This window comes from Falco punctatus, assembly GCF_963210335.1.
Source record: "Falco punctatus genome assembly, chromosome: 5".
Taxonomy (NCBI): Eukaryota; Metazoa; Chordata; class Aves; order Falconiformes; family Falconidae; genus Falco; species Falco punctatus.
This window is the reverse complement of record NC_137584.1, coordinates 75,302,612-75,315,012: the sequence shown is the minus strand read 5'-3', so window position 1 is coordinate 75,315,012 and position 12,401 is coordinate 75,302,612. Positions and strand designations below refer to the sequence as shown.

At 46.9% G+C, this 12,401-nt stretch overlaps 1 protein-coding gene across 2 annotated transcripts; it reads right to left on the bottom strand.

Annotated features, from left to right (window-relative positions):
* Positions 1-12: 12 nt before the first annotated feature.
* Positions 13-7,731, bottom strand: LOC308064720 (interleukin-17F-like). Of its 2 annotated transcripts, XM_080389604.1 has the most exons (4): positions 4,726-7,731; positions 4,318-4,586; positions 3,236-3,480; positions 13-1,899 (listed from the first exon to the last, which is right to left on the bottom strand). In XM_080389604.1, exons 2-4 carry the CDS (start codon positions 4,342-4,344, stop codon positions 1,662-1,664), a joined length of 510 nt encoding a protein of 169 aa, XP_080245730.1. In that variant the 5' UTR covers positions 4,345-4,586; positions 4,726-7,731; the 3' UTR covers positions 13-1,661. The 2 variants fall into 2 exon arrangements, with proteins under 2 accessions (XP_080245730.1, XP_080245729.1); XM_080389603.1 differs by having other exon boundaries at positions 4,318-7,731.
* Positions 7,732-12,401: the final 4,670 nt, after the last annotated feature.

Here is a 12,401-nt window from a genome sequence, read left to right as displayed (position 1 = left end):
TATATATATATATATATATACAGGCTTAAAATCTCCACCAGCAGAAACCAGCTCAGAGGTCTGAGAATCTGGCTCAGCTCTGGACAAAAGATGAGTAATGTCAAAAAAAGCAACACTGCAGCAAGCTGATAAAATAATAGTGAGCCTTGCTAGGCGGTGTTCCTTGTGCAGCTAAGGGAGAGAAAGGGCAATTCCTCCTTTCCTATGTTAGGACACCTCAGCTCAGCAGGCAACCCTGCCCTGGAACTACAATTCCTTGTTCCCTTGATGTGGAGGGATCCTCATCAATCACTTCAAGCCCAACACCTAATATCTGGCTAGCTACAAAGCAGTGAGATGAAGCCATCTTTGCACATTGCCCTGCATTCCCACCCAGCCAACCATCCAGCTGGTGGGGGAGGAGGTTGCTTATAAGGATGACATCTTGCCTGGAAGAGAACAGGACGGGCCTTTCCCAGCTCCCATGAACTAGGCTAGACCCCCATCCCAAATTCCGGCTGCAGCCTTGCAATGCGATGTCTCCCACCTCCTTTCCCACCATCCCTAGAGATCATCCCCAAGGTCTAGAGAACCCGGCTCTGCTGCCAGCTCCCCCAGCGCTGCCTGTATAACCTCACTTCACCACTTTCAGCCCATTTTTGCATCTTTTCATCCATTGAGGCTGCAAGTTCTCTTGCGCTCCCTCTTACTCATACCACTGCACCGGAAAAAGCCTGATCTCTGCTGAAATCTCTCGGTGCTACTGCAGCACAAACCCGTTGTCTATGTCTGCTTTCATTATGAGCTACCATAAACCAATATTCTTTAAAATAAAATACATTTTTTATTCAGCAGCTAAGTTATTGAATAAATACAGATCAACATTTACCTTTTCTTTTTGATACTCTGAGCACATACAAAGCCATAAATACAGTCATAAATAGAAGATATAAATAGAAATATACACACTCATTAGTACTTTGCTGTTTTAACGTTCAGTGCAAGTGGACTCAATTCTTTCCCAAAATGCTCTGAAATAAGCCAGCAGCTGCTGCCCATGGAGCAGCAGTGACACAAACCCAGAGAGTGATGACAATCAGGGCCAGTGGCATTTATGCCAGATTTACAGTGGTAACACACTAGTGAGCAGGGGTGGCCAGAGACAGGAAAGGGGCTAGGAGGTGAGGAAGGGAGGGAGAAGTAAAGAAAGAGGAATTTTTTGTGGCCATCCTCGTTGATATGTATACATTAGGGCAATTTACTGCCAAGGACAACTTTTGAAAGTATGATTCATTTGATTCACCAAACTGATATAAGCCACAATTTTGAAAAAAAGGCAAAAAACCAAACCAAAACCAAAAAAAAGCCCCAAAAAACCAACAAAAACAACCTAACAAATAAACCCCAACCACACTGCTTTACCCTCTCTCTGCTTGGAGTCACAGATAACGCTTTTCCTCTATCCCTCTATCTTCCCTCCATCCCCAGCTGCTGGTGGTTCGCATTCTAAAATCCATAGCTTAATAACAGCAAGAAGCACTGTTTTCTAGAGGTAATTTGCTCAGATTTGGAAAGGAAATGTCATGTTGAATTCCTGGTGTGCAAGGCGACTGTGGGATTTCTCCAGCAGGATGTTTGTAGGAGATATTTCCTCCCAGTGTCGCCTCCCCTACTAATTCCTACTAGGACTGGTAGCGAACGACTGGAGCAGCACACGTGCAGCCCACAGTGATGACTTTCTTCTCCAGATGGTAGGTGGGCAGGCAGCCCCGCTGCTCCCGACGGAGGACAAGGATCTCCTGTTGGATGGGGACGGAGTTGAGGCTGTGGTCCTCCTGCCCCAGTGGGTTCACACAGCTGGAGAGGCGGCACTTGGCGTCAGCGATCACCTGGGGGAAGCGGTTGGGGTCCTCGTCGAGCCTGGGGATGGGGACATGAATGTGTCTTATGCACTTGCATGACATGGTTTGGCAGGTTCTTCTGGTTTATCTCCATGGAAGTACCATAAGATTTACCCGTGTATCCTCACTATGAGACATGGGCAAAGAATTTCCTTATCCTTAACATTTTTAGAATGAATCCCTAGAAATTGAATAAATCTTAAGAACATAATCCTGCCAGACCGTTCCTTGGGAGTTGATGAATGCAGTGGAGCTAGGTGAAATACAGAACGGATTGCAAATGGACTATTCATTTTTCTTTGATTTTGTTTTAATTTCAGCATTCAAAAATTTCTTTCAGTTAGGAAAATGTAAAAATACAGTGTACTGATGTCTTTGTTTTTTCTAGAGGAATAGTTTGTCTCATCATCATTTCAACCCCACTCAACACCACAGGCTTGGGACAGAGTGGCTGGGAACTGCCCGGTGGGAAAGGGCCTGGGGGGGCTGGCTGACAGCCGGCTGGGCATGAGCCAGCTGTGTGCCCAGGTGGCCCAGGTGGCCATCAGCATCCTGGCTTGTGTCAGGGATGGCGTGGCCAGCAGGGCTGGAGCAGGGACCTGCGCTGGGCACCGGTGTAGCCGCCCCTCAAGCCCTGGGGTCCATTCTGGCCCCTCACTCCCAGACAGACACCAAGGGGGCAGAACATGTCCAGAGCCGGGCAGGGGGCTGGGGAAGGGGATGGGACAGTCCGATGCGGGGGATGAGGGAGGTCAGCCTGGAGAGGAGGGGGCTAGGGGGACCTTCTCGCTTTCTACAGCTGCCTGGCAGGAGGTTGTAGATAGGTGGAGTTGGTCTCTTCTTCCAAGTAATAACAAGTGACAGGACAAGAGGAGATGGACTCAGGTTGCACCGGGAGAGGTTTAGACTGGAGATTAGGAAAAAGATTTTCACTGTAAGGGTTGACAAGCACCGGCACAGGCTGCCCAGAGAAGTGGTTGTGTCACCATCCCCCGGGGGGTATTTAAAAGACATGTGTAGATATAGCACTTAAAAACACGGGTTAGTGGTGGACTTGGCAGAGCTACATTAACAGTTGGACTTGATCTTAAAAGTCTTTTCCAACCTAAATGATTTTGATTCTACGACTGACAAAGATTGACAAAATGATTAGAAACTGTTCCAATGATGTCCCTTTGCACTGCAAACCATTCCTCTTGGAGAAATCTCACTCAACATCAAAACGTAAGCATGTGTCAAGAACTGTTTGCAATATTCACAGAACTCCAGGCATATGCTGAGAACTATCCATCATTCACCACCAAGAAAATCTGTGTAGTACAGCCTTGGCAATTTAGGTGCAACTAAACCATTACCTGTAATCCCAAGGAGCAAGAGACCGGTTCCTGACATCATGGACCATCCTAAAGGTACGATCTGAATTGCTGATACGAATGTTAACTTTCACCGTTGTAGGGAATTTGAGATCCTTTTGGTTCAGGCAATCTTCACTCAGCCTCAGGGAGCCACTGTCCTTGCTCGGTCGAGCATGAACTACCCTCCCACGGGGTGAGCACCTTACAGTGAGTGCGAGGACCAGCACCAAAAGCAGTGATTTGAACTGGAAGAGAGACAGGTGTCGTTAGCTCTGTTCAGTCAAGAGAGAGCACAAAAAGCAGAGTCTTGACTAGCCTGGACCATCTTCATACTTATGTCTGGGTAAGATGGGCCAGCATGAGCAAATGGCACAACGATGTTAATAATACCCATCACGAACAGATGCTAAACTCTGGTGCAAATTCTAATTCATAGTTGACTCTGCACCAAGAAGAGCATCTCTCCAACAAGTTATGAAAGGTCCTCCTCCGCAGCCAAACAGCGATGTCTTATGATCTACGAGGTGGGATAAGGCCTCAGCTGACCCCATGCCTAAGCTTAGAAAGCTATATGCTTTCTCAGGACAGGAAAGGCTGGCCACCTAGCAGCCACCTGCTGGAAATAACCCTTTTCTTGCTGAAATCTGAGATTCTTGAGCCATTTCCAGGAGGCAGAATTTAGGAAGACAGATAAATGCAAAGCTTTTAAGAAAGTCACAGGAGTTGACAGTGCTGCAAATACTACCCAGGTTGAAAAAGTTGAAACTTAAATCCACTGACATTCACTGCACAGTTTTGATAGCACATTGTCTGAGAAAAGGACTGTCCCTCCAAATCCCACAACAGCAGTGCTACCTTTACAGATAAAACCGGGATAGTCCATCGCCTCCTTGTCACTCCAGCATCACACCCATTTGCAAAAGCTCAGGACAGAAAGCTGTATCAGACAACCTTAGCATCCAATTCAGCTCCCGCTAAGACCAAAAGGGTTGCTTGTAGGTTACAGCATCGTGGGATCTGCATTCTCCTTTTTTTCTCGCAGCAAGTATATCCTAATGCTTACACCAAATATAACTACTTACCACTGCAGCATAGCTGGCACAAGTCATGGCGACCTCTCTGCTGCTTTAGGCGGATGCACACGGTGACAGAACACAAGAATTCTCCTTCTCAAAGACCTATTCCGTGTGTGTCAAAGCCAGCTGTGGTCTCCTTTTTGTAGTGAAGTTCAACCACTACCATCCTTTCCATTGCAGCATAGCGCTGGCTTACCTGACCCAACTTTAGGAGCTGATATTTCATTTTCTAGCCCACTTCCTTCCGTCTGCCTCCACAAAGAGGAGGGCAGATACTGTGTCATCAGAATCCCAAATCAACCAATACAGTTTATTCAGACAGATAAGGGAAGAAAAGGAGAAAAAAAAATAGTTCAGGCAGATATATTTTTTTTCCCTTCCCACCCCCACTTTCTAATATTAGTGTTCTCTCACCAGAAACACATCTGTGGATGCACTTCCATGTGCTTCACATAAACCAGATAGCAGAGATCAGCAAGCTGCAGTCAGGCACCCAACAAGGGTTTCAAAATGAGGACAGCACATGGAACTTCACACTTAATCTCCATTTACTTGAATTGCACAATCCACCCCCATCTCATCTCGGGGATTCCTGTTCTGCGGTGATCTGGCAGGGGAAGAGCAGATCTCCAGGGGAATTCCTCCTGGGGTACCTCAGGGTACCAGAAGCTGGGATGCTTTCGCACTCATTGCTGAGGTCCCATGTTGACGTGTTCTGGACAGCTCTTTGAAAAAATTATGCATGTCCTGTAAGGGCCCTGAGGGCACTAACAAGCCTTCCTGGTCTTGACCAGTATCACCATGGGTTTCCCTCCACAGCCCATCACCAGAAGCCTCATTTCAGTTCAGCTTTGGGTCTGCCTGAGCTATGCCATAGCAGTGCTGGCTTCTTGCCCCTTCTCTGGCCTTGTCTACAGAATGGACCTTGAAGTACCATTTCTCCTGGCTGGACTCCTTGGGCGTACATGGTAGACCATCTCAACAGCCATACTGGACTGCATTTTGCCTAGGTCGCCTCTGAGTGCCAGTGGGGACTGGAGAAAATAAAAAGTATTTTTAAACAGGTTTTTGTCTCATTTTAAAGTGCCTGAAAGGGCTGTATCACCACCACCAGCACAGTGACTGTAGATGGTGATGGCACAGCAACATGTTATGGTGTGGGGTGAAGCGTGGGGGCTGCTGAAAGCGTAGCACCCCCTGTGGTACTGTTGGAGCAAACTCACATGGATTTGGTATCTTGGCAAGCAACTAGGAGTGTCTTTTGATATCTTTTGATGATCCTGTGAAAAACTCGCCAAACTTGATTAAATCACAAATGTATATAAAGCTTCAGTATGCACAATGTAAGGGCTTGGCAGAATTTAGCAGCTAAAGCCCGGATGGGCTTAATTGCTCCTTAAGGATTTTCCCAATGTACTTTTTCCTCTGCTGCGCCAGTGCATCACGCTTGTTTGGTAAAATATACATGTAAGCCCTTAGTGTGATGAAAAGGTAATGCTGTCCTTGTTCGGAGCTGCCAGATCCAGTAGCCCCAAATACCAAACCCAGCAGAGGTGAGGCTACTACAGCTCTATGCCCCATGTCCGTCTAGGAGCAAGGCTGAGCATGGATTCCCAACAGGCACACACACACACATACAAGCAACATGTATATAACATATATACATATGCAGATGTCCAGCCACATGGATTGACACAGGCAAAAATCATTCAAGCAAATACAGTCAGGACCAATGACCTCATCTTGTTCCTCTCTCTGGCTGATTAGGATGAAAGTCAGGTGAAAGTTAGTGGAAATTAGGTACATATATATGTATACGCACACACACATACATACATAACAGATTTCTCCCGTTATTGGCCTTAGGCCACGTCTGCAGCAGCTGCCCTGGATCCCCCAGTCTCCCCATTGCTTCATGCACAGACACAAACACACACCAGTGGGTTTCTCTGGCAGCTTCTCCAGACTTACAACCTTACCAGTAGCCAACCCCCAGATCCCACAATCCCTCCAGTAGCTGCTCTAGACCTCCCGGTATCCCCAGTAGCCAATTTGCAGACCCTCCAGTCTCCCCAGCATCCTGCCCAGACTTATGGCTGCTTCAATACCTGGAGCTACTCCAGCTTAATGTCTTCAGCATCTCCACACTGACATATGTACTCACACAATACACACACACACACACACGACACCCAGCTGCTAGCCCTTAGAGCTCGGAGCACTCGCATTTAAGATAGAGAGTGAAATTACACTAAAAAAAAAAAAAAAAAAAGCTGAGAAAATCATTTAATGAGAGGACAGGGCACGCTGGGGTGATCAGGCACAGAACTCAGCCAGACGAGCTGTCATAGTTTAACCCCAGCCGGCAACCCAGCACCACGCAGCCACTTGCTCACTCCCCTCTACTCAGAGGGATGGGGAGGAGAATCGGAAAGGAATGTAAAAGTCAAGGGTTGAGATAAGAACAATTTAATAATTTAAACAGAATAAAGAGGTAGGAACAACAATAATAACAATAATACTAATAAGAAAATGGAAAGGTGGGGGGAAAAGGGTAAAGCAAAAGCTGCGCACACAAGCACCGCAAAGCAGGGAATTCGTTCCCCACTTCCCACGGGCAGGCAGGTGCTCGGCCATCCCCAGGAAAGCAGGGCTCCATCACGCATAACGGTTACTCGGGAAGGCAAATGCCGTAATGCCAAATGTCCCGCCCTTCCTTCTTCCCCCAGTTTATATACTCAGCATGATGTCATATAGTATGGACTGTCCCTTTGCCTAGCTTGGGTCACTTGTCCTGGCTGTGTCCCCTCCCAGTTTTCCATGCCCCTCCAGCCCTCTCGCTGGAATTGAAAAGCCCTTGATTTAGTATAAACGTCACCCAGCAGCAACTAAAACCATCAGTGTGCTATCAACATTGTTCTCACATCAGAGCCAAAACACAGCGCTGCACCAGCTACTAAGGAAATTAACTCTATCCCAGCTGAAACCAAGTCATGAGCGTACTGCTGACCATCCCACTCACACGTGATCAGCCCTTATTATCCCTCCTCTCCTTTTCCTGTTTGTTCCTCGCCGATCCACCCTGATCCTTTCCTTTCCTCAGCTTTGCCCCTTCCCCTAAACATCCCATAATAAGTCTTGCACAATCCCAGAAGGCTCTTCCCAGCACACCGTAATGAGTACCACAGCCCCGTCACCAGCAAGGTGATGTGGGGAAAGCCTCCCCCAGTGACTTGTCTAGTGGGTCTCAACTTCTGAACTTGGGTTGACCATCCTCCTTGGACAGCCCTGAAAGAGCCAGGTCGGGGCCTGCACTGGCACTATGTTACTTGGGTTCCTCCACCTGGTACTGCTCCTCCGCTCCTTCGTGTTCGTGGAACATAAAGGCTTCTAATGACACAAGCTAACAATCCTCATTTTATAATTTTATAATTAGGGGAGAGAGGCAATAAAAGGGGAAGCAGGAGGAAGGGCTCCGCTGTCTGGGATCCAGTGAGGATCAGCCACAAACTGGAGGTGAAAGACCTTTCCCCAGAAGCACCAGTAGCTCTCTAGGGGTGTAAAAGCTATTTTTATTGCAGAAAAAGACCATGTAACCAGTGTGATCTATAGAAAAAAGCCCTGGGAGAAGCCTCTCCCAAAGCCATGTAGCCAGGCTGGAAGAGGAGGACTGAAGTGTAGGACTCTTCATACAAATTCATCTCTGTCCCCCAGAACATTAACAGATTCATGGCTTTTTCCATTCTCCAGAAAAGCAGGAGCCTTTTACAGATTCATGGCATTTCCCAATGAGAAATGACTAATCCGGTCCCTGCTCTATCACCACTCTTGAATAATACTGGCAGAAACCTCCTGCGACTGATGCTTTATGTCACTGCAGGATGTTGTCATGATTTTGTGGTCCAATTCAACTGACAGTTTAGAGACCACAACTCATGTCACGAAATTTTGTCATGTTTTAGGTTACTAAGTTCACCTGAGGTAATACCAAGTTTGTGACACATGTTCCTGTTCTGACTGTTCACATCTATATATCCACGAATGCATCTACTGAGACATGGAGCGTGGAAGATCAAGAGAGGGTAGAATTACCAGGAAATCACAGAAATGCCCAGAAACTGACCCCCTTTTTTTCCCCCCCGAGTGCTCACGGTGAAAGGAAAAGGGCACTGCCATGAAATGGGTTGGATTTTGCAGCTACGGGGTTAAGAGGAAACTGTTACGTGTGACAAAGCAATGACATTATCATGCCAAGTACTAGGTTATAAGCCCTGGCCACCACTTTCCACTCACACATTTTGTCTTCAGCAGCTTATAACTTCAGCAAGGATTCCCTCTTTGACCTGAAATTTCCTATGACTACTTGTGTTGAAGTTTGCTGAAAATTTTATCTAAAAGAGGTCACTTGATATAAGTTGTCATAAAGGAGGAAAAATAGTTGTTATCTCAAAAAGCTGTTCACTCCCATGTTGCAAGGGCTAGGAGAAGGGATGGGGACTGGGAAAGAAAAGAGAGATTTTTAATTTCACCTACAAGAACTCTTCTACACGTCAGTTATTATCAAGAAATCCACTGTTTGCACTGCAGGATTCATTACACACTCAGGGTAAGGTTTTCATAGCACTGCAGGGGCTTCAGGCATAAGACATGCCTCACTTCAGCTCAGCCTTGGATGCCGCATCCTTCTAAGCTCTCTACATTTCAGCTTCCACACTTCACAGGAGGCACCCGTACCACCTCCAAGGAAACATGGAATTAAAACTCCAGAGCAGACAGAAACCAAAACTACTCAAATGCCTTTGAACCCAGAGGAACAAACACCAGGCACTGAACTGTGACCTGCATTTCACTGACTTTGCTACCAGGCAAAGCAAGTGCTGTTTCTCAGCTGCATCTCTGCAAATGTTTATAGCTGGTGGTCACGCTACAATGGCACAGTCATTTTCTGCTTTAGAAGCAGGTGCCCTGCCATGCAGGAGGGACTAGGGTGCCTAGATATGGCCAGAATTCTAATAAATCAACAGGATATAGCTGGGAGTAACGTTTCTCTAGCATCCTCTGCCCCACCACTACCCTGTCCCATGCATGGAGTCCATTGCACCCAGTGTGTCTGCATCCCAGCAAGCCGCTGTGAGCATAGACAGCATTTTGGAGGTGGGTGTCTTCACCCAGCTCAGCTGAAGAGCATCAGAGGACCTGCCATAGCCTGCAGCAGCAAAGGAGATAACAGGGCTGCAATCGCAGCCTCTGAAACCTTCAGATGCCGAGGCCAAACGTTTCAGAGCGCAGCTCAGCTGAAGCCCAGGGCAGGGCTCGTACCTCCAGCAGCTTACTCCTGCCTTGCTGACCACCCCAGGTTTTTCCATTCGTGATGTGTGATGCCATAAAATCACCTACCTTATGGTTTGGAGAGCTGGCCATACGCATCTCCGCTCGCCCCAGCAGGGTTTGCTGACGGCACTTTACCACACTGACGAGGCTCATGACCAAGTTGCAGACCACAGCTGAGAGATGTGAACTGGAAAGACTAAATATTGCTGGGGAAACGTGGCTGCCAAGTGTGCCACAGATACTGGCAGCCAAAAGCTCTGCACGGGGCCATCAGCATGCTCTGCTCCAGCACGCAGCGACCACAGCTCTGTGCCACTGTTGGCGGGGACTGGCAGCACCTCTGGGCTTCTTCCATGAGCAAACCTCATTTTTGGCTGCCAGCTCTGACTTGGCTTCACACTTTGGCCAGAGCTGTGGGTTGAGTGGTAAGCACGGATTAGGTGATGCTGATGGTGCTGGTGTGGCTATTTCACCCCTCGCCCCTGCAGCCTGGGTGCTCACAGCCTGGGTGCCATCAGCAGGCAGGTAAATAGGGCATTCAGTAGCACTGGAGGGAGTGAGGGGCACCATGGGCTTAAGACATATAATATTAAGGCACAGCGTGTGAAATAAGGCACCAGGGCACGTGACCCAACACTGCATTCACACCTCTGGAGCATGACCGAGCCCAGGTAGCAGGCCAGATGAGCTGAGTAATGAGGTGGATCAGGTCACCCACCTCAAAACAAGGGTCAGGGCCAGAACTGGAGCTTCTGTTCTCCCCCTCCCCCCCCCTCCCCCATGCAGCAAGGATGAGACAGATAAATTATTAGGGACACGACCTGAGAGGGAGCAACACAGAACATACAACACCAAACGCTTTCCTTACCGATGTTAGATTCCCTGAATCATTATTTTTACTACCTCTGGTCTTTAACCTCTAAAGGAGCATGATGTCCCTCAAGAGAGGTTGCACCCTCCCCATTTCTCAGTGGGAGCTGAAGTTTATTCTCTCACTTGCTTTGCAGGATTCATCTAAAAAGTCAGGTGCTGGTCTTGGTCATGCAGACACAGCTTTGTTATCTGAGTCTTCCCCATCAAGGTAATTTTAGTCAGCACATTACCAAGGCCATTCTGGGGAAAGCCCTGCTGCCTCTTGCTCACACACAGGCTCTTCCATAGACAATGTAGGTTGCATTTGCAGTCACACGCTGTACGGTTCCGCCTGACAGGTCTTCCATAGGTCAGGCCACAAAGACATGGAGATAGTTGGCCAGCTGTGCTTTCAGATCCTTTGGAGAGCCTGGGTCCAATCCCTTCTTAGTGTACGATGGTTTGGAATGGCATCACATAGCCAAATTAGAGTCACAGAAATCTCACACACTTTGGCACCTTGTGCACTATTTCCCTTACGTGCTGTAGGACATGGGAGATCTCTAAAAGGCACTGAGTGCATCTGCTCAGCCCCAGGGTAGCAGCACCACTGCCTGAATCATTCCCAATTGCTCATTGCCTAACCTACTCCTGAAGATCTGCTTTTTATAAATAAGCTTATTATTCTTCTCTGTGGCCAAGGAAAAAAAGCTTATTTCTTTCTTCTTCGAAACTACCATGTCTTTTAGGCTCCACAACATCTTATACATCCCAATATATCAGGGTCTTGACACCAACATGACATTTATTGGCTCATGTTTAGTATGTGATCTACTTGCTCGATGACAAGCCTCTTCCCAAAGGACTATTCTCTCCCCATCAGTCTCCAGCCTCTAAGGCACATGATTTTCCCTACTTCCATTCGGAGGTTTATACACACATTGATTGAACTGGATACTATATATTCCATATTATTTCTTAAATTCTAACTGGTTTTTGAACATTCAAGGCCTCTCCCAACCGGCCATCATCTGCCAGTATTAGCAGGAAGATATTATTTTCTTTTACCCAGCTTGCTAATCAAAGCGGTGACCAGTGCTGAACCAAGGACAAATCCCTGTGGGAATCCTGCTCTGTTCATCCTCCCCATACCACAAGTACTCCTATCTAAGCCTGTCTTTTCCAAGCAAGTATTCACCCACCACCTCCTAATTTCATTACTAGAGCACTTTTTTAGCATGCTTATGAGAGTTATGTGCAACTTAGGCACATAGGCTTAATATGGCTCAAGATAAAATACACCAACAGTCCATCTCCTAAGCACAAATCCCATTACCTGTCAAGGAACGTTAGATTGGCTTGGTATGATTTACCTTGTAGTCTTGCCATCCCTTTACTGCATGTACTGCATATTAACGTTTGCTTGATTATCTCTTCCTGCAGTTTTCAGGGAACTACACCTTTCCTTAGTTTCTCCTTTTCTTTCTCCCATTTTTTTTCCCCTCTTTTCAGTTTTCTGCATCCATCCTCCAGGATTTCCCATAAAGAATCCAATATATTGGCTCAGTTCAGCTGATCTCTGTGATCTAAAACCAAGGCACCTGGAGCTTGGCAATTTAGGTTTGCTTAAGACTCAGTAGAGAGCCACAGGCACAGTTAATCTTTATTAATCTTAATGCCAATTAGCCTTAACTCCTGCAGATGCTTAGACTTAGTCCCGTCTATATCGAATAAAATTTGTTTCACCCAGTTTGCATTACATATTATTTTTTCAAGATTTAGTAATCTTTTGCCAGGCTGTCTTCCCACAGGATCTTCCTGTATAGCCCCTAACATTGCTCAAGCCAGGTTTCTTGAGAATTACTATCTTTATTCTATGGTGTCCTTCCTTTTCTTTGCAAGTATCA

Bases quoted from the DNA above. Each gene is read 5' to 3' on its own strand.
- LOC308064720 (XM_080389603.1), bottom strand. From the start codon at position 4,344: ATGACTTGTGCCAGCTATGCTGCAGTG. The intron at 3,481-4,317 runs GTAAGTAGTTAT...TCTCTCTTCCAG, and splicing joins GTGCCAGCTATGCTGCAGTG to TTCAAATCACTGCTTTTGGT. The intron at 1,900-3,235 runs GTAATGGTTTAG...CCCCATCCCCAG, and splicing joins CTTGCTCCTTGGGATTACAG to GCTCGACGAGGACCCCAACC.